General features: G+C 42.1%; 3 protein-coding genes across 5 annotated transcripts in view; 2 read left to right on the top strand and 1 right to left on the bottom strand.

The window, feature by feature from the left end:
- The window catches only part of TMC5 (transmembrane channel like 5), a 29,246-nt gene extending 27,271 nt beyond the window's left edge, over positions 1–1,975 (bottom strand). Inside the window, exons 1-2 of one of the 2 annotated variants that reach the window (XM_061474223.1) lie at positions 1,863–1,975; positions 1,144–1,275 (exon numbers count right to left, since the gene is read on the bottom strand). The gene's annotated coding sequence lies outside the window, so the exon portion shown is untranslated. Of the gene's footprint in view, positions 1–1,143 lie in introns of both variants that reach the window. The other variant, XM_061474224.1, reaches the window with a different exon arrangement.
- A 1,522-nt stretch (positions 1,976–3,497) lies between these two features.
- TMC7 (transmembrane channel like 7) lies at positions 3,498–18,910 on the top strand. Its single transcript, XM_061473195.1, has 16 exons — positions 3,498–3,617; positions 3,858–4,107; positions 6,273–6,421; positions 6,770–6,937; positions 7,121–7,206; positions 7,725–7,870; positions 8,473–8,620; positions 10,034–10,204; positions 11,611–11,768; positions 12,682–12,799; positions 13,360–13,457; positions 13,797–13,980; positions 14,826–14,956; positions 15,222–15,377; positions 16,801–16,879; positions 18,641–18,910. The coding sequence occupies exons 1-16, from the start codon at positions 3,563–3,565 to the stop codon at positions 18,698–18,700; spliced, it is 2,157 nt and encodes a 718-aa protein (XP_061329179.1). The 5' UTR covers positions 3,498–3,562; the 3' UTR covers positions 18,701–18,910.
- Positions 18,911–20,045: 1,135 nt separating this feature from the next.
- COQ7 (coenzyme Q7, hydroxylase) lies at positions 20,046–24,709 on the top strand. Of its 2 annotated transcripts, none has more exons than XM_061473462.1 (6): positions 20,046–20,175; positions 20,322–20,383; positions 20,943–21,057; positions 21,163–21,302; positions 23,391–23,459; positions 24,115–24,709. In XM_061473462.1, the coding sequence occupies exons 1-6, from the start codon at positions 20,058–20,060 to the stop codon at positions 24,190–24,192; spliced, it is 582 nt and encodes a 193-aa protein (XP_061329446.1). In that variant the 5' UTR covers positions 20,046–20,057; the 3' UTR covers positions 24,193–24,709. The 2 variants fall into 2 exon arrangements, with proteins under 2 accessions (XP_061329446.1, XP_061329445.1); XM_061473461.1 differs by having other exon boundaries at positions 20,322–20,521.
- The last annotated feature ends 402 nt before the right edge of the window (positions 24,710–25,111 follow it).

Here is a 25,111-nt window from a genome sequence, read left to right as displayed (position 1 = left end):
AGGCAGGCACCAGGCAGGGGGAAAGACAGAGAAGCCAATTATGTGCTGGGGTGTTCCTGTTCCAAAGCAGCTCAACACAGATACCTGCATTACCTTCACTCCTGCTGTTGCAGCAGATGCTGCCAGCACACCCACCACACAACAGTCACTGCCAGGCTGGTGCCCAGTGGCCCCCCCAAAGGCTAATGCTGTCCTCTGAGCAGAGGAACATTCTCAAATGAAACGCGTGGCACAACAGCCACCACAGGGACAGGCACAGAGAAAAAGGAAGCAGGATAAGGACAAGACTGGTTCTGCTCTCCCAGACCTGTGGTCTGCCCATTACTTTTTTCCTTTTGCTAATATCATAATTCTAGACCCCTAACCACTATTGTGTTAATATAGCCTGTTACCCCATTTTGGGCATATTTATCTCCCCAGAAAAAACACACATCTTAAAAATTCCAGCAACTATTCCTAAGTAACTTCTCTGGTCAGCAAGATTAAAAATCAAACAAACAAATGAAAAATACCCCTGTCAACCTTTGGATTAAAGGCACTCTCACTACCCCATGGAGAATTGGTAATAAATCAGTTTGTTCTGCATTCTGTACTGTTGTAATGGCTGAGGATCATTTTTACCAAATGGCTAGTGCTTTTCCAGCTTCCTATATGGGTAAAACGTGTCTATCCTGTACCAGACACATTCAATGTAGGCTTAAGTGAAGTTTTCTAATACTACTTTAAGATTATGTTTCGCCCAGAGCAACATTCCTGGCATGACTGCAGAGGACTTGTCTGCAGATCTCTTGTACTGATTCAGGAGCTGCCTGCATGCTGCACAGGCCACAGGGCAAAGCATGGGGGTAGTCAAACACACGATTCCCCCAAAATTAAAACAATCACTTAGAACTTTCCTGAATGTTTAGAACAACTTTCTAACCTGACCTGGTTTAGAAGCAACTTCTGACCTGAGCTATGGCATTATGAAGAAGAACCATATAAAGTGTCCTGGAAACACAGGGTGTTACTGAATGTGACAGATGGACCTCTAGCATCACAGGAAACAGTATACGGCACTGGCTTCCCTGCTCAGCACAGACTGAAAGCTGTTGCTTTTGTGAATAAGGGACAGTGGACAAATAATACATGAGAAGAACCTACCACACTCCATATGTGTGACTGTCAGGCTCTGGCAGAATCATCCATTCTCTTCTCCTCAGTATGCCTGTTTTTCCCACATGGGATTGCTGTGATCCATAAAATCCATTGAAACATTTCCAAGTGTCTGAAAGACTTTCTCAAATAAAAATTATAAAAAACCCAAACCAGAATAGAGGATGTTCTCAAAAAAATCCCTGGGCAAGTCAATCATGTTTCAATTCCTCCAATCTTTATTTAAATTTGTTCTCACAGGGTCATTAACTCTGTATTTTTCTAGCATACAGAGTCTAATTAATCTGCAAGTGTATTACTCACCTTTCTTCTTTGTATTCTTGGTGGTAAGAAAAGGAGCCTAAATAAAAGGCAAAACTGACCCCCCAGCTGACTCCCTTAGGAAAGTCTTACACTGTAAGTATTCCTATTTAAGGCAGAACTGGCCATGCTCTATGTTCACAGCTAAACACAAAAGATGGTCCACACTTGGTTAGCTTAAAGTAACCAATAAAAGTGGGTACTTCAGCTCTGGTGTTTCAGTACACGATCATATCTGATGTATCAATCACACACTTAGCATGAATGCTCAACAATACTGAAGGATTTTTGAGGAAAGCTACCAAGGGGTTTCAATTTCCACCTCCTGAATTTTCAGGAATGATCAACTGGAAGCTGTTTAAACAAAGCTCATGAAATGTGACACTCAACCAAGGAACCTAAATCACCTGTGTAAATGGGCTTCACTGAGGTGTCAGTTCTGTTACCAACAAGCTGATCCTGCATACTCCCAAGCTGAAGCCCAGCCCAGCCTCTTGGAAGAACAGCAGACAGTCACGCACCTATACAAAAAATCCCACCTGGAAAAGATCATCATGAATATCTATGAAAAGGAGAAGGCAAGAACAGTAGGCTTGAATTCCTGCTCTCTTGTACGAGCCTTCAGAGTGATTTATTGTAGGATGAGGGCAAGTTATAGCCTATTTTCATGAAAAAATAGCTAAAACCCATATTAGTTATGTGGTACCAGCATAAAGGCAAGAACACCTACAAATTGTTGTGTTGTATTTGTTTTGTTTTGTTTTTAACTAGTTCAGAGCAATAAGGAAGCTCCTGTGCTTTAATTCCTTGTGTCTGTATTTCACAACTCCACTTTAGATATATGCCTCCTCTGCCAGTAATACATCAACTTACTGATCATAAACATGTACATCTAAATTACTTTGAGAACTTTCATTTTAATCAATAAAATTTTATGGTTTTATTATGAAAACTGATGATCCATACATATTCTTACTGCCAATAAAACAATTCCAAAGTCACATACCTGAGCTGTGACACACACGGAAAAGAACTTAAGAGATGACCAGCTCTAATGATGAGAGATCTAATGATGATTTATCTTTAGAAGTACCTCAGAAAGTGGATGAGGAATGTTCAGAAAAATCTGGTTACTGATTTAACTGTCAGTAGAATACAGTAAGAAAGGCTAGAAATGCTTTTCATCCCCCCTCCCTTTGAAACTACCGGAGGTTTCATTTTCTTCTTCATCATACATGCTGTTATTTTCACACTAGAGGCAATATTATTCAAAGAAATAAGTCTCCCAGGGATGTTTACTACAACTTTACACAAATACCACCCTGTCAGATGGAAAAAGAGAAGCAAGCATCTACTAACTTTGCTACTGTTCATGCCCAGTTTTCACATTCAAGGGTAAAGCTGTGCTCTTTCCACTGCAGCTCATGTCACTGGGTCCAGTCACTCAGAACGAACCAGAGAGTTTGAGCCTGTAACCCAAAGGGAGTTGATCAAATACCAGTTTTAAAGAAGTTTTTACAATATCCAACACCAGCCCAGACATTCTGTAGTAACAGAAGTCATTGAAACAAAGCTTATTTGTAAACCAAACATCTGTGAGAGATGTCTGGTGGGCAGGCAGAACGCCCCACAGCCCTGCCCATGGGGTGCTTGGGCAATGCCTCATTCTAACGGAGGGAGTGCTCTACTAGTCACGTTTCTTCACGGCATTTTTAAAGAAAGCCCTGGGTAACAGGAATAAAAAGACGCTGATATCCTAAATATGAACCTAATATTTAAGCATACAAGGTTAAAGATACAAAGCAAAGCCGTGCAGGGAGGACATCCAGGATTAAAGACAGCTCTACCGGTGCAAGCGGGACCGGGCCCAGCGCACCTCAGCCCTACCTCAGGGGCTCCCGCCTCACACTGGGGCTGCCACCTGAGGGCACAGCACCGCCCGTCCCGCCCCGCCCCACAGCCCGCGGTTACGGGCGCCCCCTGCGGGCCAGGCGCCCCGGGGAAGGCGGCTCCAGCGGGGAGCCTCGACCCACCCCGCCACCGCCCCACAGCCCCACCGGCTCCTAACGCCCGGAAACGGCAGCACCGCGGCTTCCCCCGCGCAGACATGAGCGGGCTGGGGGCCGCTGCGGAGCCGCCGAGTTGGCGGCGGGGCAGCAGCGGTAAGGGCGTGGGGAGGCAGATACCGAGCGCCGGGGGGAGGAAGCACCCACCGGCGGGAGCCCGCCGCAGGTGGCGGGGGCAGGGAGGGGCCGGGAGCGGGGCTGCCCTCGCCTCACCTCGCCTCACCTCGCCTCACCTCACCTCGCCTCCCTCGCCTCCCTCAGCGCGGTGGGGGTCTGGGGGCGGCCGGGCCGGGGCTGCGGGCTGGGTGCCATATTGTGGCTTCCTCCCTCTCGCAGAGGTCTTTCCTCCTGAGGAGGCGGGAGCCGCCGCACCTGGGGGGTTTCTGCAGCAGCTGCCCAGCTACCAGTCGGCGCGGAGGCGGCGGAACGCGTCCGGCGTGGGCACCCAGGGGCGGCGGGCGGCCCAGCAGGGCTCTGGGGGGCGCCGCGGGGCTGAGGCCCGGGGGCCGGAGCAGGAGGGAGGCGAGCGGGAGGCTCGTCCTGCGAGGGAGTACCCCCTGAGTATCGCGGAGAAGCGGAGGCTGAGGTAAAGCTTTACACGTTTTTTCTGTTCTGTTTCTTAATAACAATTTCCTGAACGCAGCGCAGGTGGGGTGGTAGGCTGAAGCAGCACTGGGCTCGTCTGTGTCTCTTTCACACTGTGACATGTGGTTTTGACCAGAAATTGCCGGGTACTCATGGAACATGTGGCAAGCTCCCTGTGGCACCTCCGGTTGCAGGAGCATGGCTAGGTGCTCTTGGCTGGCAGGAGGGACTAGCTGACTTGGGGGAGGAATAGGTTGAATTGGGGAAAATGAGTCAAAACCAGGAAATACCTGCAGCAGCCGAACGCGTTTTGTACTGGCTTCCTTTTTTTTTTCATTCTTCTTGCATCAGGGTTTTGTGCTTTTAAGGGTCACTGCGGGTTATTTGTCATCAGAAACCCGCTGCTGCGGGCGAGTGCTGCTACGAGTCTACTGAGCAGTTCTTCCAAAATGCATTGCCCCCTCTCTGGTGTGGCTCAATACAGGTAGAAAGAACCCTTCCAGGACCATTGCTTCCTTTTCTTGGTTTATTTTTCTTTTCCCTACTCTTTTTAAACCGCTCTTTGCTGTGAGCTGCAAACAGTTCCTGCCTCTCTAGAGGTTACCCACAGGAGAGGCAGGGAATTGCAAAGGGCATGCTTTGTCCCGCCTGTGCTTCTCTGCTTGTTGTCTCATCTCTTACTGCTAGGCTGAAAGCTCGTTTGGGGAGAGAGGCTATGGCATGTGTTTTTACATTGTCAGACAATGGCTGCACCTTTAAATCAGTTATTTCTTAGTTGTGGTTATGAATCAGGAGAGAGGTGAAAGTACAGCTAATGTCTAGTGCTCCACAGAGAACAATAATAACTCTCAAGAGCAGTGGGAAATGAGTTGCACCCTGACTCTGGACTTAAATTTAACCCTACAGCCTGTACACAAGAACAGCAGATGATTTAGGTCATGGTAAAGGACAGTGCTCAATACATTGAATTTTTATTTGAAGTTGTGTATCAAGAAAAAGCAACTGCAGTCCTTTGGCTGTAGCGCATGTTAGGAGCAGAAGTGGGATATCCCAAGCTTGTTTACATGTTTTAGAGCTGAGAAATTCTGGTGGGGCTTCTTGGCACTTTTGTAGATCAGTGATCTTTGTGCATTGTGCAGCAGCTGCCAACACAGAATGCTTGACATAAATGTCCTGAAAGCTGAACACTCAGCTTCTGTCACACAATGAATATGCAGCCCAGGCCTCTGTTTAAAATGCGGACCAAACATGGGGCAGATAGTTCTCCAGTGTGTCTGTCTAAACCCTACATGCTCCAGCCTGTAGTTTCCACAAAGTGGAATCTTTTGAGAGTACCTGTATTTGGACTTAAAAATGAGGTCACCAGTTGCCTGTTTGATGGTTGTACATAGGGTTTAATTTGGCTTCCTGTCAAAATGCTAATTTTACTTTCAGCCAAAAAGGATATGGAAACTATAGCAATGTACAGCACCCATGGAAGTGGCATGTCAAGTCAGGCACACACTTCAGTAGGGGTGTGTGCAAAGGCTTTTCTTCAAGCTGTGTTTCTGGATAGTTTTGTCTGGTTTTAAGGCTTCTTAAAAAAACATAATGCAAAACTTTTATTACTTTCCCCCATCCCCCCAGCATATGTTGACATTTCATTCTGATTTTCAGATGTGTGAATTTTCTGCAAGAAAAGAGAGTAAGGTTCTATTTTGAATAGCTGTATTTCTAACATTAAGAGAGGCAAGCTAAACATTTTAGAGAACTTTTTTTAAGAGCCTCTTGGTGAAAATGCTCTCTCCATGTCAGAAGTTTTCAGAAAATAATCTCTCTTCCTTCCCCAGACATTTGTAAATATGAAATCATTAATGGAATCTTCCATGAGATCCCACCAGGAAGTTCAGGCTACATGTTTTTCCTGTGCTATGCTATTGTCAATTGGATTTTTTATTTTTTCCCCAAGAGAAGCAACTGTTTTCTGCAGGAGGACTTGCTGTATTTGAATTAACTTGATGTCACAGTTACCAGGAGGAACAGATGAGGACAGCTAGCATACGCTACTCAGATTATTAGCACTGTGGTATCTCTCCCAAGGCTGCAAGCAGGCTCCGTTGTGCCAGGCCCTGTTACATGTTGTGAAAAAGTATTTCTTGTGCTCAGTAACTATTTCTTGATCCTCAGGGTCTTGCAGAAGGCTGATACAAAATATTTATCTGGGTGGAAGCAGTGGAAAAGAGCTAGCAATAAATCATTGAAAAAAGTTCTCAATGAAGTGAAGGAGTTGTCATCTTACCTGGAGCTTTGGCGACATGATATTCACAGCATAGAGGGTATTTACTGTCTGATGTCAATTTCTTATCTTTAAAGTTGCTTCTGTTATTGGTAGTTTTACATGTGTAACCATAGTTTCAGATATAACTGTATGTGTTTAAGAAGTTACCTTATTATTGCTGGTATAAAATCCGTGATGGGGTAAATGGAAATATATTGGATAAAATGATTAAAAAGTCACATTTTCATTTGAATTGTTTTTCTAAAACCCTGCAGTACTTCAAACTAGCTTTAGTAACGTTTCTTCAGCTTGCTCAATGTTACTGAAACGATTGTGCACTGCTCATTGTGTACTTTCAATGATTTTTATCGTCCTAATTATTGGCACATGTTTCTTTAATTCCCAGGGAAATTTGGCACTGGCATCCAGTCCTACTTCTCCTTCCTGCGTTTTCTGGTCCTGCTGAATTTTATAATGTTTATCCTGATGTTCAGTTTTGTTACCTTTCCCAGCATCATTTCCAAATATGGAATATTCAACAGTACCTTTGCTAAAATTCCTCCGCAGAACACAGGTAAATATCTTCTCTATGTACTGCTGATGTTTGTAAGATTCCCCCTTTCTGTCAGCTTTTCCTCCACCTCCCAGGAGAAAGAAATGCTTTTATTAGAAGAACTTTCCATGTTTGAGTTAAATTTATCTTACAGTTTTATGGCCTTTACTATTTGAGTGACGTGTTTTGCCTTTCTGTTGACAGAGCCTCACTGCACAGTTTATACACCTAGTGGTAATAAGGGACTTGTTTACTTCTATACTTACCTCAAAGATTTGCTCAGTGGCACTGTAAGTAATTAGATATTTTTTTTTAAAGTTTTTATGTTTCTCATAATGTTAAAAAGCTTTACTTGGGGGAATGAAGCTTTGGTAATTGTGAAAAATGACAAGGCATATGCATCACTGGGGTAAAATTAGCCGTTATTATCTGTGAGAAAGGGAGTTTTCAAACTGACTTCTACTGCATGTCTACAAGCCTGGTTGGGCACATGCTGCAACCTGTGCCTCTCCTCCCCAGCTGCCAAGCGTTACATATCCTGTAGCACACTGCCTGTTGTGCTCTTTGTGCAGGGTATCAGTGTTTTTGTCGTAGAGCTCTTTGATTGGGAGAGGGGAGGGATTTTAAGCACTGTCTGTTACAGTTTGGTAGATGCAGTGGCAGTATTTAGAAGCTGTGAAACTGTTGTAGCTTGCTGGGCATACAAATAGTAATTTTAGATTCACAAAATTGCTTAACACCATGTTGAATATAACTGGGCAGTTGCTGCTACTGTTACAAATTCTATTCCAACTTCATATTTTCACAGGGGTTCCTTGAAGTGACAAGTTTGTTTTATGGCTATTACACAATACATACCGCATGGTTCAGTATCCTGAGCTACAATTTGCCACTAGCGTATCTGTTGGCTACATTTGCCTACCTTGCATTAAGTTTCATCTGGATAATAAAAAGGTAAAGGTGTTGGCGTAGTTTAGGTATATATTTTCTGCTACCTGTTGCACAGTTTACATTGCATTTTTGCTAGTAGGGAGCATACTCTTTTATATGCAAATGGAGAATATTTGAGGATGCAGTGCCACAGTAGCTTTTGTCTGTTTGGGAAACTAAGCCAGCAAAATAAGTATAAATAAATAAATTTGAAGTATTACTATTTTTCATATTTATGCATACATGTATAGTTGAAAGCCCTTTATTTGTAATAGTTGTAGGAGGATTTTCTGTTAGGTTTTTTTGGTGCTTTTGGTTTGTTTTTTTGCCATCTCAGCTTCCTGAGACAGCTCTTTGCAGTGTCAGATGATAGGAGAAGGTATGACTGTGGCTAAGTGCAGAGGGAAGTAACCCGTGTCAGTCATGGCTCTACCTCACTTTGGTTGCTGCAGAACCTCACACTGAAAGCAGCCCAGAGACTTGCTGTTAGAAAGCAAGTGTGGCTGTTTGCTCATGAAGGGGAGAGTGTCATTTAGTCTTTGAACCAGGTTGCTTGAGTTGTGTTCTTGTGTTTCTTTTTCTGTGGATAAAATGTCTTTTCATGAATGAATTGCATTTTTCTTTAGGTCTGTGGAAGGATTTAAGCAGAACTTGGTGCATGGGGAAGATCAATTTCAGAGTTACTGTAACAAAGTCTTTGCAGGCTGGGACTTTTGCATTACAGATCCAAATGCAGCACGGCTAAAACATCGCAGCTTGCAGTATGAGCTCCAAGTGAGTAACTTTGATTTCTCTATGATTATAGTTAAATATAGCTTAGATGGCTAAAAAAGAGGTGTGTAATTTTGCAGGTAATGGAATAAGGATAAAAAGGATTGAAGTAGCTTATATTGGGGGCAGGGCAACCCACATCCTCTTGCGTGCTTTCTGGGTAGCTAGAATTGTGATGCAATGGCCCTTCCTCTGTCCACTGGGGACTGAAGCCAACCTGTCTTCTTCACGCTCCAGTCCTGCTTCCTGTGTTTCTGCATAATCCAACAGAAAATACTATCCAGGTTGTGGGCAAAACCCTGTACTGTTGGGAATCAGTCTGAGTATATTGGGTTATAAATCTACAATGTGGGAGGCAGTGGTTTGGGGAGGAATAAAATTCAGATGGTGCTCTTCATACAATCTGAGAGCATTGTTGCAGAAGGTAAACAGATATTGAAAGGTTTTCCCTAGGTGTCTTTGACAAACATGCACATACGAAATGCTGATACACCTAATAGATTTCCCAAATCATAAAGCTCTCTGAAAAAGAGATTAAAGTATTTTTCTGATGAAACCAGTACCACCTTTTTGTTCTCCATACGCTGAAAGCAGAGGTCTGTGTAGTGAAATAACTACCTTTGAAAAGATGCTTCCACTTCAAACCACAAAGCAGTAATTACAGATTTCATAAATTACAGAGAGTTGCTTTCTGCTCTAGTAAAATCCAGGGTCATCTTTTTCATCATATAGTCAGAGCCTCCTTCACTTATCACGGTTTTGCCTCTAGAACTCGCACCTTAGGAGAACTTTCCTCTTCATATTATTGTTTGGAAATAAGTTCTCAGAAAATACCTGAGTAATCTCTGGGTTTGCTCAGGTTAAATTGCTTTCACAGATGATACTGTGTTTTCACATCAGCTAAGGTGAAATATATCAAATTTACATGAAAAGCTGTTCAAGACTGTACTGCTTTTTCTCGGAGCCATCCCTCAATTTTCCTTCACAAAAAGTAGGAGAAAGAAGCTTGAGCGAGGACTGGTTACTTATCTGCAGAAGTAAAGAGATGAGTGGGCTGATATACATGTTTCAGAGATCAATACCAAGCTGTCTGAGATCAGTCACAATAAAGAGGCAAGTTGTCTTTGTATCCTTAAGGAGATACTTACCAGTATAGTAGAGATAAGAGGATTAGAAGGCTTTAGCTACAGGGCCCTCGGCCTGAAGGTTCTGTGCTCAGGCTGAACACAAAGGGGCTTCCACTACTGCATGGTCCCGTTTGTGTTGATGAAGAGGCATTCTCAGTTGAGTGTGCTTGGGCAGGTGGTGGAGTTGACCCTCTTACAACAGGCTATGGGTTTGCATATTCCCAAGGTAAAAGACAAGTATTGTATGCTGCACCAGAGAACCACTTACCCTTTTTCTTTTTCGTTTTAGACAGACTTGGAGGAGGAAAGGCTGAAGCGAAAAATAGCTGACAGAACAGTGAAAGAAAAGCTATGCATCTACTCTCTGAGACTATTTATAAATATAATTGTCATTGCAGTTTTATCAGGATGCTTTTACTCTATTTATAGAGCAACTGTCTTCTCTCAAGAAAACTCTAGTGTAAGTATCAGACATGACATGAGGACAGATTCAGCCGGGGCTGGTGATTACAGCAAGAGGAACTATTGTGAAAGAGTCAAGTATCTTAATATAGCACCTTTCATATGAGGGATCTGAAAACTTTCTACAGTGTTAGAATTATTTTAGTAGGAGAGAGTGAGAAAGATAAGAACCATGTGCATAAAAAAACAAACAGTTTGATGCAAAGGCTTTGTTGTTGTGTGCTTTGGAGCTAGTGCAGCTGAAAGAAAGAAAAATGGTCCTCACTTTCCTTCTCATGTAACTGTTCTCACCTCACTGTGATCTGCTAGTACAAACTTTGTATACCTGGGCAGTGAACTGGATGAGGGAACTGATCCAGTTAAAAAAAAGTGATCATTTCATTGTGATCAGTTTCTTGATTTGGTTCACTGCTTAGTTGCAAAAATGAACAGCAAGGGAAGGAGAGAATAAATATAATCTGTATTGTGGTAGAGTTACAGCTACAGGAACGCTTTGAACGCAAAGGATTTTGCAGAAGAAAAGGTTAGTGCATCAGCAGTGGAAAGAATCAGGTTAGCTGGGGTTGTTTACCCCTGGCTGGACGAGCAGATGGGAAGGTGCTTCAGAAACAGAGGTCCAAGAGCAGACAACAGTTTCAACAGTTTCTCAGCATTAATTGATTTCTTTGTAGGACCCCAGGATTGACTTAGCCTGATACGAATCAGGATCACAGTTTTCTCTCCAGTCTGTTTGTGATGTGAGGGGCACTGGCTGTGCATGGGGAAAGTTGTGCTCATGATGAACCTTATTCTTAACTTCTGTAAACTGCCAGGGTTGCAAATAGAGGAGCAGGAAATGGAGACTTACAAAGTGCTTGTGTCAGAGGTATTGTTTGAGGCAGAGGAGGATAGCACAATACTGAACATCTTGAAAAACAGCTTCACTTACTGTGGGCTTTATGTATAAGGGTTGATGTCTTGACTTTGCCTAAATGAGTAGGTAGAGGAGCTTGTTAGGATGGTAGAAAATTTAGGGGGGCTGCTTGGCAAATAACTTGAAAAGTGTCTGCACTTTGACATAGGTGAAAAAAAATTATAGTGTTAGTGCTGGATGAGGCAACAAGGTCAGACACAAGCCTTGGTGAGATGATTCTCTTCAAAGAGGAGCTTTGGGGAAGTGCAGAAATACTGTTATCTGGAGGTAGGGGGAGTTACTGGTGAAGGGAGCAGGGTGTGTAGCAGGAAACTGCAGAAATAGATAGCAGTGGTCAGGCTTGCAGTTCCAAATACAGGTGGGGAGTGAAAACAGTAAAAGATGCCACCTGAATCCTGGGTAGGAGAGGCTGGTGGGTAGCTGGAGAGAGCACAATGTCAAGAAGGTGTGTTTTTCTGAGTGTTCTCTTTCTCTCATCTCTTCTTGTATAGGACATCAGCAATATGAACTTCCAGGCTAATCTCTTAGTGCAGTATTTGCCTTCCATAGTGATCACATTGGCCAACTTCATTGCTCCTCAGATCTTCTCATTTCTGATTGGATTTGAAGGTTATTCGCCGGCCTTTGAAATCAGGCTGACACTCATGAGGTAACGATGTTTTTATTGTGGCCTTGCATGTTTCAGCAACTTAGTAGGTTATAAGTACTGTAAACATTTACATGTCAAGAAGCAGAGAGGTTGGCCTCTCTGCACTGGAGGCCCCAGGCACTGGAAGCCAAGGAGGCATTGTTTGACTTAAGTTTACTTGGAAACTTTGAATCTGCAAACCATCTCCTGTTTTGAGGACAGTACAAGCCGGTCATTCCAGTGTCCCAAGTTTTTCTCTCGGTCCCATTTAGCTGTGTGATCTGGACATCTTCAACAACCTGGAATAAATAGTCAGTAGAGAAGTTGTGGCTGCAGAGCTGTGGATTCACACTGTTTTGTGTGCAGGAATTCCTTGAATGAGCAGATGACTGTACAGCAGTGACTGAAACACTGTTTTGCTCAAGGCAGAATTTAAAAGTTTTGGGCTAAAAGGTGCTTCAGTGTGAGAGCGTGAAGAACTGTTACTTGGCAGCTTAAGGCATTAAGATCTGGGTTGAAGCATGTGAAATATGCAAGCCCCTGTGCTTTTTATTTCTGATTTGGCTAAGTGCCTCTGAAGGTCTGAAGCCACTTGAGGAGGAAATGCTGCACACAAAGTTGTCACCTGGCCTCTCAAGCTGTACTTGAGAGAATTGCAGCCCATTGCAGCATCAAGATCTGCAACTGAAATGGCTGATCTAGAAACAGTACTGAAAAAAGAAATGAGGGACTGTAGCCTAAAGCAGAGAAGATGAAAAGCAATTTAACTTACTGCTAAGGAAAGAAATGTGTTTATTATCTATCTGGCTGTTCCATTAAAGCTCTGGTAGACCCTTTTGTGCTTCAAGCCTTCCTGGGACTCCTGTGCAAGCTGAGCCAAGTGTCATAATGACTTCTTTAGTAGGTTTGAAATTAGGTTTTGCCTTTTTTCCAGGTGTGTCTTTGTGCGGTTGGCCAATATTGGTGTCCTCTTGTTCTCGCTGTGGAGTCAGATCTCCTACTGTTCCACCGATGAGTGTAAGGCCTGTGGATACAATTACAAACTCTATCCTGTAAGCAGATATATCTTGGTTTTTAATTATCTGAACTTGTGAACGGAGATTTGTTTTCCAAGAGACTTGCTTGTCTGGAGCTATTCAGAATCAGATGTGGGGTTGCGTTCATGTTAATGCTTGGTGCTGATTCCTACTGCTCAGTGCAAACCAGTACAGTTCTTATGTATATCTTTTCTTTGTCTAAAACTGATTAGAATTAGTTCAGGGGGATGTAGTATCATTTGAATAATAGACTTTCTGACTACCATAAGAACTGTTTAAAGTAGCTCTGGTTTAGACATAGTTGTGTTACTGCCTTTTGCTCCAATTAGACAAATGGCCTTTCCTCAAAAAAACCCAACACAAACCCAACAACAAAACCAAACAAACCCAAAAAACAAACAAAAAACTCAACATTGAAATCCTGAAACACTTAAATATATTAGAAATGGGAGTTAATACAGTTGGAATGTTATAGTGTTACCTGCCTGAGATGTTTGTTGCCTCAGTGATTGACAGATTTATTTTTCACTTGTTATTGAGCTCCTGATCTTTTTTTTCCTGACTTGTTTTTATAGTGCTGGGAAACTGAAGTTGGGCAAGAAATGTATAAACTGACAATATTTGATTTTATGATAATTCTTGCTGTGACCCTGTTTGTGGACTTTCCTAGAAAGTAAGTATCTGCCTTTTGAGCATATGTTTGCAAATGACATATAAAACAGTTTCCTTTTTTTGTTTTTCTTTTTTTTTTTTTTTTTGTCTGTTACTATTTCCCCATGTTTCTAGCCAAGCTACCAGTTTTACAATAAAACATAAACATATATCTGGTGGCTTGAGTATTTGTTTGCTAATCAGATGGCTGTGTATTTTTTCATGTTTGAGTCTTTTCTTTCTTCAGAATTTTTGTGTTGTCTACTGCTTAAATGCTAAATATCTGTGTGTTCCAAATCTGTTAGAATTCAGCTAAGTTTTATGACTTTAATTTAGACTTAATGATATTCTTTGGTTTTAGGTTGTTAGTTACTCATTGGTCTTGCAAGCTAGTTCAGTGGTATGGATTGCAGGAATTTAGAATTTCTGACAATGTCCTGGAAATTATTTATGGGCAAACTATCTGCTGGATTGGAACCTTTTTTTCACCACTTCTCCCTGCAATAGCAACTATAAAGTACTTCATCATCTTTTACATTAAAAAGGTAATGAAAGTGTGTGGCAAACAAAGAAAACTGAGCCCATTTCTGTGGGTTTTGTAATACAGATATGCAGTTGATATAAAATAAACAAAAGCCCCTAAAAACACCAAAGGATATGGTGTTCTGGAAATGAGGCAATGGCATTCTGTTTTCTGTAGGGTTTTTTTTGCGTTTAAGAGGAGGTAGAATTTTTAATAAAACATTTTTATATAATAAAGCTTAATTATAAGTGTTTATAGCATTTTCCTGCAGTAATCTGTTTACTAGCAACACATCTTAGAACTTGGCGAAAATTTTGCCAAGTTACTAAAGATTTGGAAACATAATGGAAGATCCAAGCTGGGTTGGATGCTCAAGATGTGATTTCTGCACATAAGAAGCTTTGTTCTCCGACTGCACAGCTCCTCCTATGTGTCAAATTCTTGCTGATATTTTAGCTCTTACAAGAGGGGATGTATCCAGTGAAGATGTGGCAGAACAAAGCTGGTGGCTGTGCCATGGGTCATACACTAAATGTCAGTTGACTGTGCAGGTGTATGAGGCCCTCTGGATCAAAGTTTTACTCAAAATAACTTATACCAGAGTTATTTTGAATATAATAACTCAAATTATTATTCAGTTAATATTATATTGAGTTATTATTAATAACTCAAATAACATCTGACTGATACCAGAATGTAAAGCATTCTTGCTGTAGCCCTCTTCAATTCGTGTACATCAATGAAAGGATGGTTATGTGGTAGCAGGTAGCATATCTGTGAATGGAAAATCCAGTTGGTGGGGAAAGTATACTTGGATGTATGTATATAGATGTACTTCTAACATTCTCTCTCACTTTCCCTCTTCAGATCAGTTTGATACACACATGCAAACCTGCAGCCAGACCTATCAGAGCATCAAGTTCCAATTTTTTCTTCTTGCTGGTGCTGCTGATTGGGCTCGTCTTGGCTTTTATTCCTTTGGGAATCAGCATAGCACAGTAAGTGACAATTTAACTTCATAGAAGTTGATACTTGTTCTGAGGTTGTCAGTTTCCTAAAAAGAGAGACACAACTTTGGAATGATAAATTGGAATAAAATATATGGTGCATTATAAATCAAACTCTAACTCAGTTCATATAAACAAAAATCACAGTTTTAAAGATACTTTTACCCCATTGGCAAAATGGGGCTGGGCTTGTGTTGGATTATTTTATCTTTACATTTTGGTGTAGCATCTCCTTTCTGTTCTGTTTCTTTGACAGTATCCCCTCCTCCAAGGCATGTGGGCCATTCAGGAGTTTTAACACTTCATGGGAAGTTGTTCCAGATACAATACTTGGGTTTCCAACAGGTCTGCAGCAGGTCTTTCATGGCATAGCATCGGAAGCCTTTGCAGTGCCTTTCTTTGTGGTCATTTGGTGAGTTCTGTGGAGACTTGGTTCAGTCATGCAGCTCTGTGGTTCATTGCCTTCCTTACTGAGCTGATACCAAAGAGTTATTGGACCAAATTTTCCATCTGCATTCAAAAGCATCAAAGCCCACATGAATCCTCAGCTCTGCCCATGTGCTGATGCTCATAGCTTTATTCCATTTCCTCTTGTATGTCCCATATCCCACACTTGTCTTTCTCAGAAGTGTTGACTGTGAATCATTCTACAAATTAGTATTTTAAACGTTATGGTCACAAATCCTATCTGCAAGCCTTGGTTTAAAAAACCCACAACAAACCAACCCCTCAAAACAGTAACCCTGTAAGATAAAATCAGGATTGAACCATAGAATTTTCAAGGTTGGAGGTCAGCTGTAGAGATCATCTAATCCAACCCTCCTGTTCAAAACAGGATCAAGTAGGTCCTCGGGAACAGTGTCCAGATAGATTTTTGGATACCTCTGAAGGTAGGGGAACTTCACAGCCTTTCTGGGCAACCTATTCCAGTCTTTGGTCACTCCAGTATAAAAGACTTTTTTTTTCCCCTATGTTTAAATGATTTTTTTTTTGCATTTCAGTTTAACCCGACTGTTTTCAGATCTTGGAGCCTTGTTACCTGATACTTTTTACACTTGAGAAACCATTCAGTTTATTTCAGACCGCACCCAACGCTTTCTTCCATAACATATGTTTATGTGTTCTCCTGAACTGACCGTGTTATTGTATGCACAGGAAATACCAATTCCTCTTTTTTAACTTTTTCTTTCTTTTTTTTTACTTTATCATACAGCCTATGTAAGAAGTGGAGGATGACTTGCATTGCTACCGTACTACTTACTATTTGGAAAAGAAAATATGTGATTTATGTAGGCATCTGTTCTATCGTAGTTCTTGCTACTGTTCTCCATCTTTTAATGCCCTGTGAATAATCTGTGTCACAGATTACATCTGGAATACGTGCTATAAGAAATGGCTGCAATTCTGATCTGTGGCTGCTTACCATAGTTAGAAACCCCAATGGGAGCAAAGAGTTACTCCATTGAAACCTCATTAAACTTAATTTCTGAGGAGCAACCTCCTCTCATACCTACACTTTGAGCAGGGCAGGAACTGACAAGTCTAGAGAGCGCTGTCAGAACACAACCTGTAACATCTGAAAAGTGGCCATGCCTCTGTGTCCCCTCACACTCTGTCCCTGCCTGCTGGCAGCACAGATTTCTGAGCAAATGCTTTTGAGTGGAGCTATGTCATATCTACCCCAGCTGTGTATTGTTTATTTTATATTTTTTCTCCAGCAGCTTCTCATCTGAAGCAAATGCACAAACTGACAGTTCCTCCAGCCTGTAACAGTCTTTTTCTGACTAATTCTGTTTGGGTGATGCTAACACACAGTGTTGGTTTGTTGTTCGCAGCATCATCATGTTCTATTTTATGGCCTTGGCTGGAGCACACAAACGAGTGGTTGAGCAGCTGAGGGAGCAACTGGTTCTGGTATGATTTGACCTACTTTTGTGTACCCCTAAAGTTTTCTTTATTGTGTCAGTAGTGGAGCATGCAGAGGAGCACCAGTTTTCATTATCTGGATACTCGGTGTTTGCATAGACAGTGAAGAATGTTTTGCAAATTACACAGGAAATATAATCAAAGCACTATAGTATTTCTCAGTCTAGTTGGTTTTCTTGGGTATCAGCTGCACCTGCAACAAGGTCTGATTGTATGAAGCAACATACATTCATGAGAGATGCCTCTGAGAAGAAGTCTTCCTGTTCTCTATCTATTGTCTTGCTTAAATACACCCATCTGCACGGTTTTTTTTTCTGCCAAACAAGAACATGAATCTTGTGCTTCCTATCCCCTCCTCCATCTCACACAATGCCCACCTCCATTTTCTTCTCCACTCTCATGATCAGGCACCCAACTCCCTACCCTTCTGTTCTGGTTTAAGCTCAGCCAGTAACTCAGAACCACACAGCCACTCCCTCACTTCTTTTGTTTTCCCTCCCTGCTCCCGACGGGGTGGGGAGGAGAATCGAAAGAATGTAAACCCAAGGGGTTGAGATAAGAACATCCAATAACTAATGTATAATATAAAACTACTACTACTACCACCAATAATAATGATGATAAGGGAAGTAACAAGGGGAGAGAATATAAAACGAAAAAGGGAAGGAAAAGAACGTCAATAAACACAAGTGATGCACTGTACAATTGCTTACCACCTGCCAACCAGTCCTGCTGCTTACCACCAGCCAGACCTGAGCAGGGAGCTGCCCTCCCGGGAGACTCCCCCTAGTTTATATGCTGGGCGTGGCGTGCTGTGCTATGGAATGTTTGGCTAGTTTGGGTCAGGTGTCCTGTCTTTGCTTGCTCCTGGCTTCTTGTACCCCTCCTCACTGGCAGAGCATGAGACTGTATAGTCCTTGATCAGGGTAAGCATTTCTAAGCAACAACTGAAACATTGGCGTGTTATCAGCATTGTTCTCAGACTAAAGCCAAACCACAGCACTGCACCAGCTACTAAGAAGGAGAAAAATAACTCTTACAGCTGAACACAGGACACCTTCCTTCCAGTCTGATGTTTCTACTGCATCGTGTCTGGTCTTATTCCTGAGGGCAGGTCCAGCACTGCTTGCAGCAGATACTCAGAGTAGAGCAAGTCCCAACTAACTAGTTCTTCAGAAAACAGTGCCAGTGCAGACTTGCTGCTTTGTGGCCATCAGAAGCATATACTGTGGTCTGTCAAACTCTCCACTAGTCAGAACCTAGCCTCACTAGTAAGTCTTCTCACTTTGTTAGGAAACAGCCCTTTTCCTGATGTGTGCTTCTTTTAGATACAGTGTTTAGCAACCCATCCTTAGAAAAACGCTGTGCTGGGGAGAGCTTTTTGACCAGTGAGGAATACAGGAGCGAAAGCCTTGCTGCTTTTTCAAGGGTTCCCGAATCAGTTAGGAATTCTGAAAATCCTTGCATGCTTTTTATTTTTGTTTGCTCATTGTTCTTGAGCTTCTTGGAAGTACAGGTTTAAGTTTCCAGGTGTGTGAGCTGCTTTTACTAGGTTCAACACGGAACTGTTAATGTGAGATAGATGAAGCTAAGACTATGATAAAGTGATTCAGGCAGTTGAGAGTGTGCTGAGAGTCACTAATGAGAGTGCAATGTAGTGAGTGCATTTATTTATTTCTAATAAAGAAATGAGCTGTTCACTGATAACTTCCTTTAATCTAGAGCATACTTTTTATTCTGTCTTTCAAGGCGAGTCGTGACAAGCTGTTCTTAATCAGGAAGATAACAGAAGCTCAGAGGCATCCTTGAAAACCACGAAAAGCCAGAAGAACTTGACTTCCCCAAACTTACAGAACCACTAGATAAGAGTAGAAGCACCTGCAGCACCTAAAAACTGAGCAGCTGACTGCATCCTGGCATTGTGGTCTATCTAATGGACACCTGTGGTCTTATTTTTGATTGTTCTAGTGGGCCTTAAAGATTCCATGACTGGAAATGTAGCTAATACATACTGTGCTAGACCTCTGCAAAAAATTGTATGGTAGGACACTATTGCTGCTACAACGTCGGGGTGTTGGGGTTTGGTAAGTCGCTATTTTTTCAGGGGTTTTGGGTAAAATGTGATCAGAACTGAAACTGTTTAAGAATTTTGTACTGTTTCTACAAATTACGCCTTAAGAAGAGGGAGGGGGAAGAAGATGCAGTTTTACATGTTTCTATCTCACTTCTCTTGAAACCAAAGCAAAAGAGAGATATGTCAGTATTTCAAAATACTGCGTAGAAGAAAATATGGCATGGGTTTGAGGAGGAGAGACTTTGGAAATTATTTTACTCTGAAACAGCAAGTGCAGTTGAACACTGGGTAATTTCACACAAGGGCTCAGAGAAAACAGCTGATAAAAGAACTCTGAATAAACAGTAGGAGTTGGAAGAGACCACCATGCAGGCTAGCAAGTGGGGACAGCCATTGCTCAGGTAGCAGACTCACTGTTGCAGAGTGCCTTTTTTGTTGTTTCAGTGTGTTAAGGCATTGTTACTTGTATTTTATTCTTGTACAAACATCCTGACTACTGTTCTCTTTGTTCTAAAATGTGAATAATGAGATATAGTTTGGAAATGCAGCCTTCAGAAACTTACGTGTCAGTACCCTTCAAATTCACATTTCTTCTCACTTAAATAAACTACAGGAGCTGTGTGGTTTCGAGAGAACAGTATTTCCAAGTAGACCACTGCTTTCCTTTATTTATAGGTTGTGCTTAAGGACTTTCTGTGCAGGGTTGTGTTCAAGATTTGAAATTTGCAGTAGTACACTGTTAGTTAATACGTGAGAGACTGATCTTTTTATAACGTATTGGAATGTTTTCTGACTTCATTTTTAAGAAATTATATTGTAAAATAGTAATTTATTGGACGTTAATGCCTGATGTTGCTCAGATAGGTTTGCTCCGGCTACGGGTGCAGCCCCAGACCGTCCGCCTCGGCCGGCACCTCCGCGCCGCTAGGGGCGCCTGACTCGCAGCAGCCTCTGAGGAGGTGTCGTGCCCTCGTTACCATGGCAGCCAGGACGCCAGCACTGACTGGCAGCTCCGCTGTCCAGGGCGGGAGCGCTGGGGAGCAAATGGGAGCCGTGATAGGGCGGGATGGTGGAGGGAAGCGGCTTGCGGTGATGACGTTGCGGCGCTGCGACGCGCTGGAGGTCAGCGGGATGGCGGTGGCCGCTGCCGGGGCGGCTCCGGCTGTTCGGCGCTCGGTGGAGCGGTGCCGGCCCCTGTGCTGCGGGGCGGGTATGGGCTCGGCTCCCGCGCCTGACCGAGCACCCCCCAACGTGTCGGGGTGCCGCCTCAGGCTGCCCGGCCCCGCGGGTAGCAGCGCCCGCCTCGGACGGGGGCCGGGCCCGGCAGAGCTCGCGTCACCGTTGTCTCTCCGGCAGGTCCGCGGGGCAGATGGGCTCTGCCCGCCGGCGGCGGGTCCCTCCGGCTGTGCAGCACGCGGGTGAGCCTGGAGGGCATCAACAGGCCCGTCATAGACCGCATCATCCGGGTGGACCACGCGGGGGAGTACGGGGCAAACCGCATTTACGCGGGGCAGATGGCCGTCCTGGGGAGATCGAGCGTGGGACCCCTTATCCAGGTTAGTGGGCCTAAGAGCGATCGCTGTGCTTGTGTTTAATTTGCGTTTGGTTAACAACGGACGGGTGAAGTTGAAAAGTGGCAGTTTTTTGTGGTAAGATAGCTGTCCATTTTCTAAACGCTTTGAGACATGCATCTTATGAAGAGAGGTGGGATTACTTGATAAGGGAGTTGCAGTACTTACAGCTACTTTAGTGTTGTCACAAAGACTTACTTTGTAAATGTGTTTTATGTTGTCTTTTTGTAACTATCCTCATCTGGCATTCTTAACCATTAACTCTTTGTAATGTGATTAGTGCTACCTCTGCAACCAAAGTATGAGTGGCCTGAGCCATTTTGGTTTTCTTTGTGTTTATTAGTTTTATTGGAAATGCTTAGCTTTCCTGGTTTTACACTTCACTGTGATCTCGTTCTTTTTCCAGCAAATGTGGAATCAAGAAAAAAAACACCTGAAAAAGTTCAATGAGCTGATGGTTGCATACAGAGTTCGACCTACTGTCTTACTGCCTTTTTGGAATGTAGCAGGTTTTGTTTTAGGTGAGTTTGTGTTGCTGTTGTTGTTTTGTTAAGTCTTCAAATGTGTAAATTGTTTGCATGGCTTCAGGTTTCAGTGTTCTCATCATTTCGGTACCGCAATCACAGGGGCTGGAAGTGCTTTGCTTGGGAAGAAAGGAGCAATGGCTTGCACAGTGGCAGTGGAAGAGAGTATATCAGATCACTACAATAACCAGATCCGAACACTTGTGGAAGAAGATCCAGAAAAGTACAAAGAACTCTTACAGGTATTTAAGTATGACTTAAAAAGTAATTTAGCAAATTCATTAAGGTATCTCTTGTGACTTTAGTCTTTAAAAATAATATGTTCATAGAGTTTACAGTAGATCTCTTTTTGTTCTATTGCTTGGAATACCGATGTCAACAGAAACTTTTAAGTTAAATGGATGTTTTATCCTTCAGCAGCACTAAATTTATCAAGCACCAAAATTAAAATGTGTGTTGGATTAGCTTCAGCATGGTTTCAATAATTCAGCATTTCCCTTTTATTGGAGGAACTATGCTTTAATTTTGCTTAATTTTAGTTGAGCAGAAGGGTTTAGAGGGGAAACAAAAGGAGAAAATAAGATTATATTGTGTATAACATTTTGCTTATAATGGCTGTGATTATACAGTTAGACTAGAATATTTCAGTTGGAAGGGTCATATAGTGATCATCTAGTCCAATTGCCTGACCAAATCAGGGCTGACCAAAAGCTAAAGCATGTTATTAAAGGCATTGTCCAAATACCTCTTAAACACTGACAGACTTGGAGCATTGACTACCTCTAGGAAGCCAGTTCCAATGTTTGACCACTCTCTTGGTAAAGAAATGCTTCCTGCTGCCCAGTCTGAACCTCCCCTGTGAACCATTCCTATGTGTCCTGTCACTTGATCCCAGCGGGAAGAGCTCAGCACATCCCTCACTTCCCTGCTTCAGGCAGCTGTGAAGAGCTGTGAGGTAACCCTTCAGCTTCCTTTTCTCCAAACTAGACCAGCCCAGAGTCTGTAGCTGCTCCTCACAGGACATGGCTTCCAGCCCTTTTACCAGCTTTGTTGTCCAACTCTGAATGCAGTCAAGCACCTTCACATCCTTCTTAACCTATGAGGCCCAGAACCACACACAGTACTCCAGGTGAGGCCACACCAACACTGAGCACAGCAGGTTAATCCCCTCTTTTGAGCAGCTGGTCATGCTGTGTTTGATGCAGCCCAGGATGTGGTTTGCTCTCTTGGCTGCCAGGGCACGCTGTTGTCTCATGTTGAGCCAGCTGTTGACCAGTGCCCCATTCACATTCTAGCCTTGAATACTGTTCAGAGCATGTAAAGAGCTAATATTTGTAAGCTCTGCAAGAAAATTATTTCCCAAGTATTTTAGGTATCAAATTGGCCTCATTCTTTTAGGGTGTTTGTGGGAGACTGACCCGTTTCCACATGTAGCACCTTGGGCTTGTTTGCACTGTTTGCAGGAGTTTGCTTTAGGGTCCACAAGTTCATTTCCAACTTTGCTGACTATTTGTATATTCAGTTGGGTATAGTTTAACATGTAGCCAAATCTGGTTACTCCAAACTGTCTTCTTGTTATAGAAATAGTACCCAGAATCTGCTGACATGCACAGCCTTGTGCACGTTTCCCTTAAAATACTGCCACTGAAAATAAAGGCTATAAACTGAGAGGGCACAAACTAAACAGAAAAAAGTGAAGCAGCAGAGGGTTATTCACAGTGGCAGTATGAGGAAGACCAGTGATGAAACCAAAAGCAGTGCACATCTGTTGAGTAGGGACAGTGCTTGGGTGTCTGTAAATGCTGAGCACTTTTAAGCAATCACAGTGATGCAGGCACCTTGAGAGAAAATTCTTTAAATCTTTTTGCCCAGTTGGAAAATTAAAACGGGAAAAAGAGTGTTCTTTAGGATATGATAGAATGGATAGAAGCCCTGTTGGCTTACAGGGAGATAACAGAATTCCTGGCAAGGCAGGGACCTTAATTTCATTATCTTAATTTTCAGAATAATTTGTATGTGTGACACTACTGTAACAAGTTACTACAAGTATAGATTTTCTTGGAGACAATGAAGAAGATAGTGATATATCAAACTAGCAGCTGGGTTTGTAAAAACTTTTTTTTTTTTTTCAAGAATATTAAAAGATCTTTAGGTTTGGGGAATGCTGTAAATAATTCCCTTCTTGCTGGATTGGGGATATAGGTCTTTGAGAAGTTTTTGAGATACCTGAGCCTCAGATGCCTGCAATGGTCACCAGCGTATAGTTTTGCATTCTGGCTGCCTTCACTTCTCTGTGAAGTAGATTTACTAATTAACTGCTATTTTTAAAGATAATAAAGCAATTTCGTGATGATGAACGGGAGCACCATGACATTGGGATTGAGCACGATGCAGAAGCAGTAAGTACAATGTTAACTGATTGGCACTGTTAGCAAGGATGCAGGTGTAATATTCTTGTTTTCCTCACCTAGTGACTGTGCTGTAGTTTGTTACTTGAGAAATAGAAAATAAGGCACTTGATAAGAAAGCACTGCATGTTACAGCTTTCTAGAGCAGAATTGAATCTGTTGGACTCATGTCAAGTGTTCAAATGATTGTGTTTTCTTGAGAGGTGTCCTCTGCACAATTTTTAATCTAATGTTTAGATTAAATATTTTTGAGGGTAAGGCTAATAAGTGCTAACCATACAGCTGGGAACTTGAGGCATCATCTTGGTAGATGAACACAACCATGTTAGGAAGTGTGAAATGCTGAACTAAATTCTGTGCTTCTTTGAATACTGTATGAGGAATGTGTGACTTCTTCCCTCTTTTTCTTTTGACTTATATTTCTGGAGAAATGAAAACATTTTGTGAAGTTGATAGTTTTTAATTTGGTTTTCTCTGGGGTAGATAAGACAACAAATGCAGGTGGCTTTTGGTGGGGTTTTTTGTGTGCTTTTTGCTTTGTTTTGGGTTTTGCTTTTTTAGATGATGCTTACTATTCCTTACCACAGTGTGGCTCAAATAGAACACTTCATCAGATGTATTTAATCTTTTATTCTTTGTTTTACAGGCACCAGCTTATTCAGTTTTGAAGACAGCCATACAACTTGGATGCAAAGCTGCAATTTTTTTATCAGAAAGAATTTAGTTATATTTTCTATTATGGAAATAAACTGTGGCAATAAAATGTGACATAAAAGTGTATGGAAACTGTGGAGGATTTTATACAGCCTTTTAAGTTTTTCTTCACTGAGCGTCTGATTCAGCCATCCTTCGTCACATCGAGTACGTGTGCAAAAGGTATCAATGTTAAAGTCGGTTGAGGTAAATGTAAATGAACATGGCAGAATTGGGTTTGTATGAACTAAACCTCCTTACTCAGATACTGTTCACAAGGTGGCAGCAAAATACGTATGTATGTATATGACTTACATCTATAATATATGTGTGTATATATACACAGACATCAAAATGATAAATAGGTTCTCTGTTGCCTCTAAATTTATATGTACTTGAAATAAGCTGGAGCTCATTCAGCTATTTTTAAAGTGATTAATACTGGCTAAGTAGGATATTTTTGAGTTGTATTTTCAGGGTAAGTGAAGTACTAGTAAGTATTTCTTTTCAGTCTGTCTTGAATAAAGGTTGGTATTATAAGATTTTAATTTGAAGAAGTGTTTTATTGTTTCGGGTCTTTTTTCAGTTTTAATTATATAGATTTTTCAGTTTTAATTATATAGATTTTTTTTTCTTCTTCCTTTGGGGTTCTTGGGGGATTTTGCTGTTGGTGGGTGGTTTTGTTTGTGTTTTTGTTTGGTCTCTTTTCCCTGTGTGTGTAAGGAGTTGATCCCTGATATAAAGCTGGTGGAAAAAGCCACTTGGAGCACATGTGGAGTTGCACTTAATACTCTGTTAGAGCTTTCAAGTTCATCTTCCTTTGTTTCTAGTCTTCAGTGGCTCTTGAATAGAGATGCTCTTGCTTCCTTGATTTTCACACAATTTCCCCACACTTTCTGCTGGCATCCTGACATGGAGCAATAGAAATAAAACAAAGTTGCGCATGGTTG

Source organism: Pezoporus flaviventris, unplaced genomic scaffold (assembly GCF_033815535.1).
Source record: "Pezoporus flaviventris isolate CSIRO_AGI_PZ_B2104156 unplaced genomic scaffold, CSIRO_AGI_Pfla_v1 ptg000078l, whole genome shotgun sequence".
NCBI lineage: Eukaryota > Metazoa > Chordata > Aves > Psittaciformes > Psittacidae > Pezoporus > Pezoporus flaviventris.
The sequence above is the reverse complement of the archived record's forward strand: the minus strand, read 5'-3'. Positions and strand labels throughout refer to the sequence as shown.

Coding starts and splice junctions, on each gene's coding strand:
- TMC7 (XM_061473195.1), top strand. CDS start 3,563: ATGAGCGGGCTGGGGGCCGCTGCGGAGCCGCCGAGTTGGCGGCGGGGC. Junction 6,422..6,769: donor TGATATTCACAGCATAGAGG/GTATTTACTGTC, acceptor TTTAATTCCCAG/GGAAATTTGGCACTGGCATC. Junction 8,621..10,033: donor GCTTGCAGTATGAGCTCCAA/GTGAGTAACTTT, acceptor TTTTCGTTTTAG/ACAGACTTGGAGGAGGAAAG.
- COQ7 (XM_061473461.1), top strand. CDS start 20,058: ATGACGTTGCGGCGCTGCGACGCGCTGGAGGTCAGCGGGATGGCGGTG. Junction 20,522..20,942: donor GCGTGGGACCCCTTATCCAG/GTTAGTGGGCCT, acceptor TTCTTTTTCCAG/CAAATGTGGAATCAAGAAAA. Junction 21,303..23,390: donor AGTACAAAGAACTCTTACAG/GTATTTAAGTAT, acceptor CTATTTTTAAAG/ATAATAAAGCAATTTCGTGA.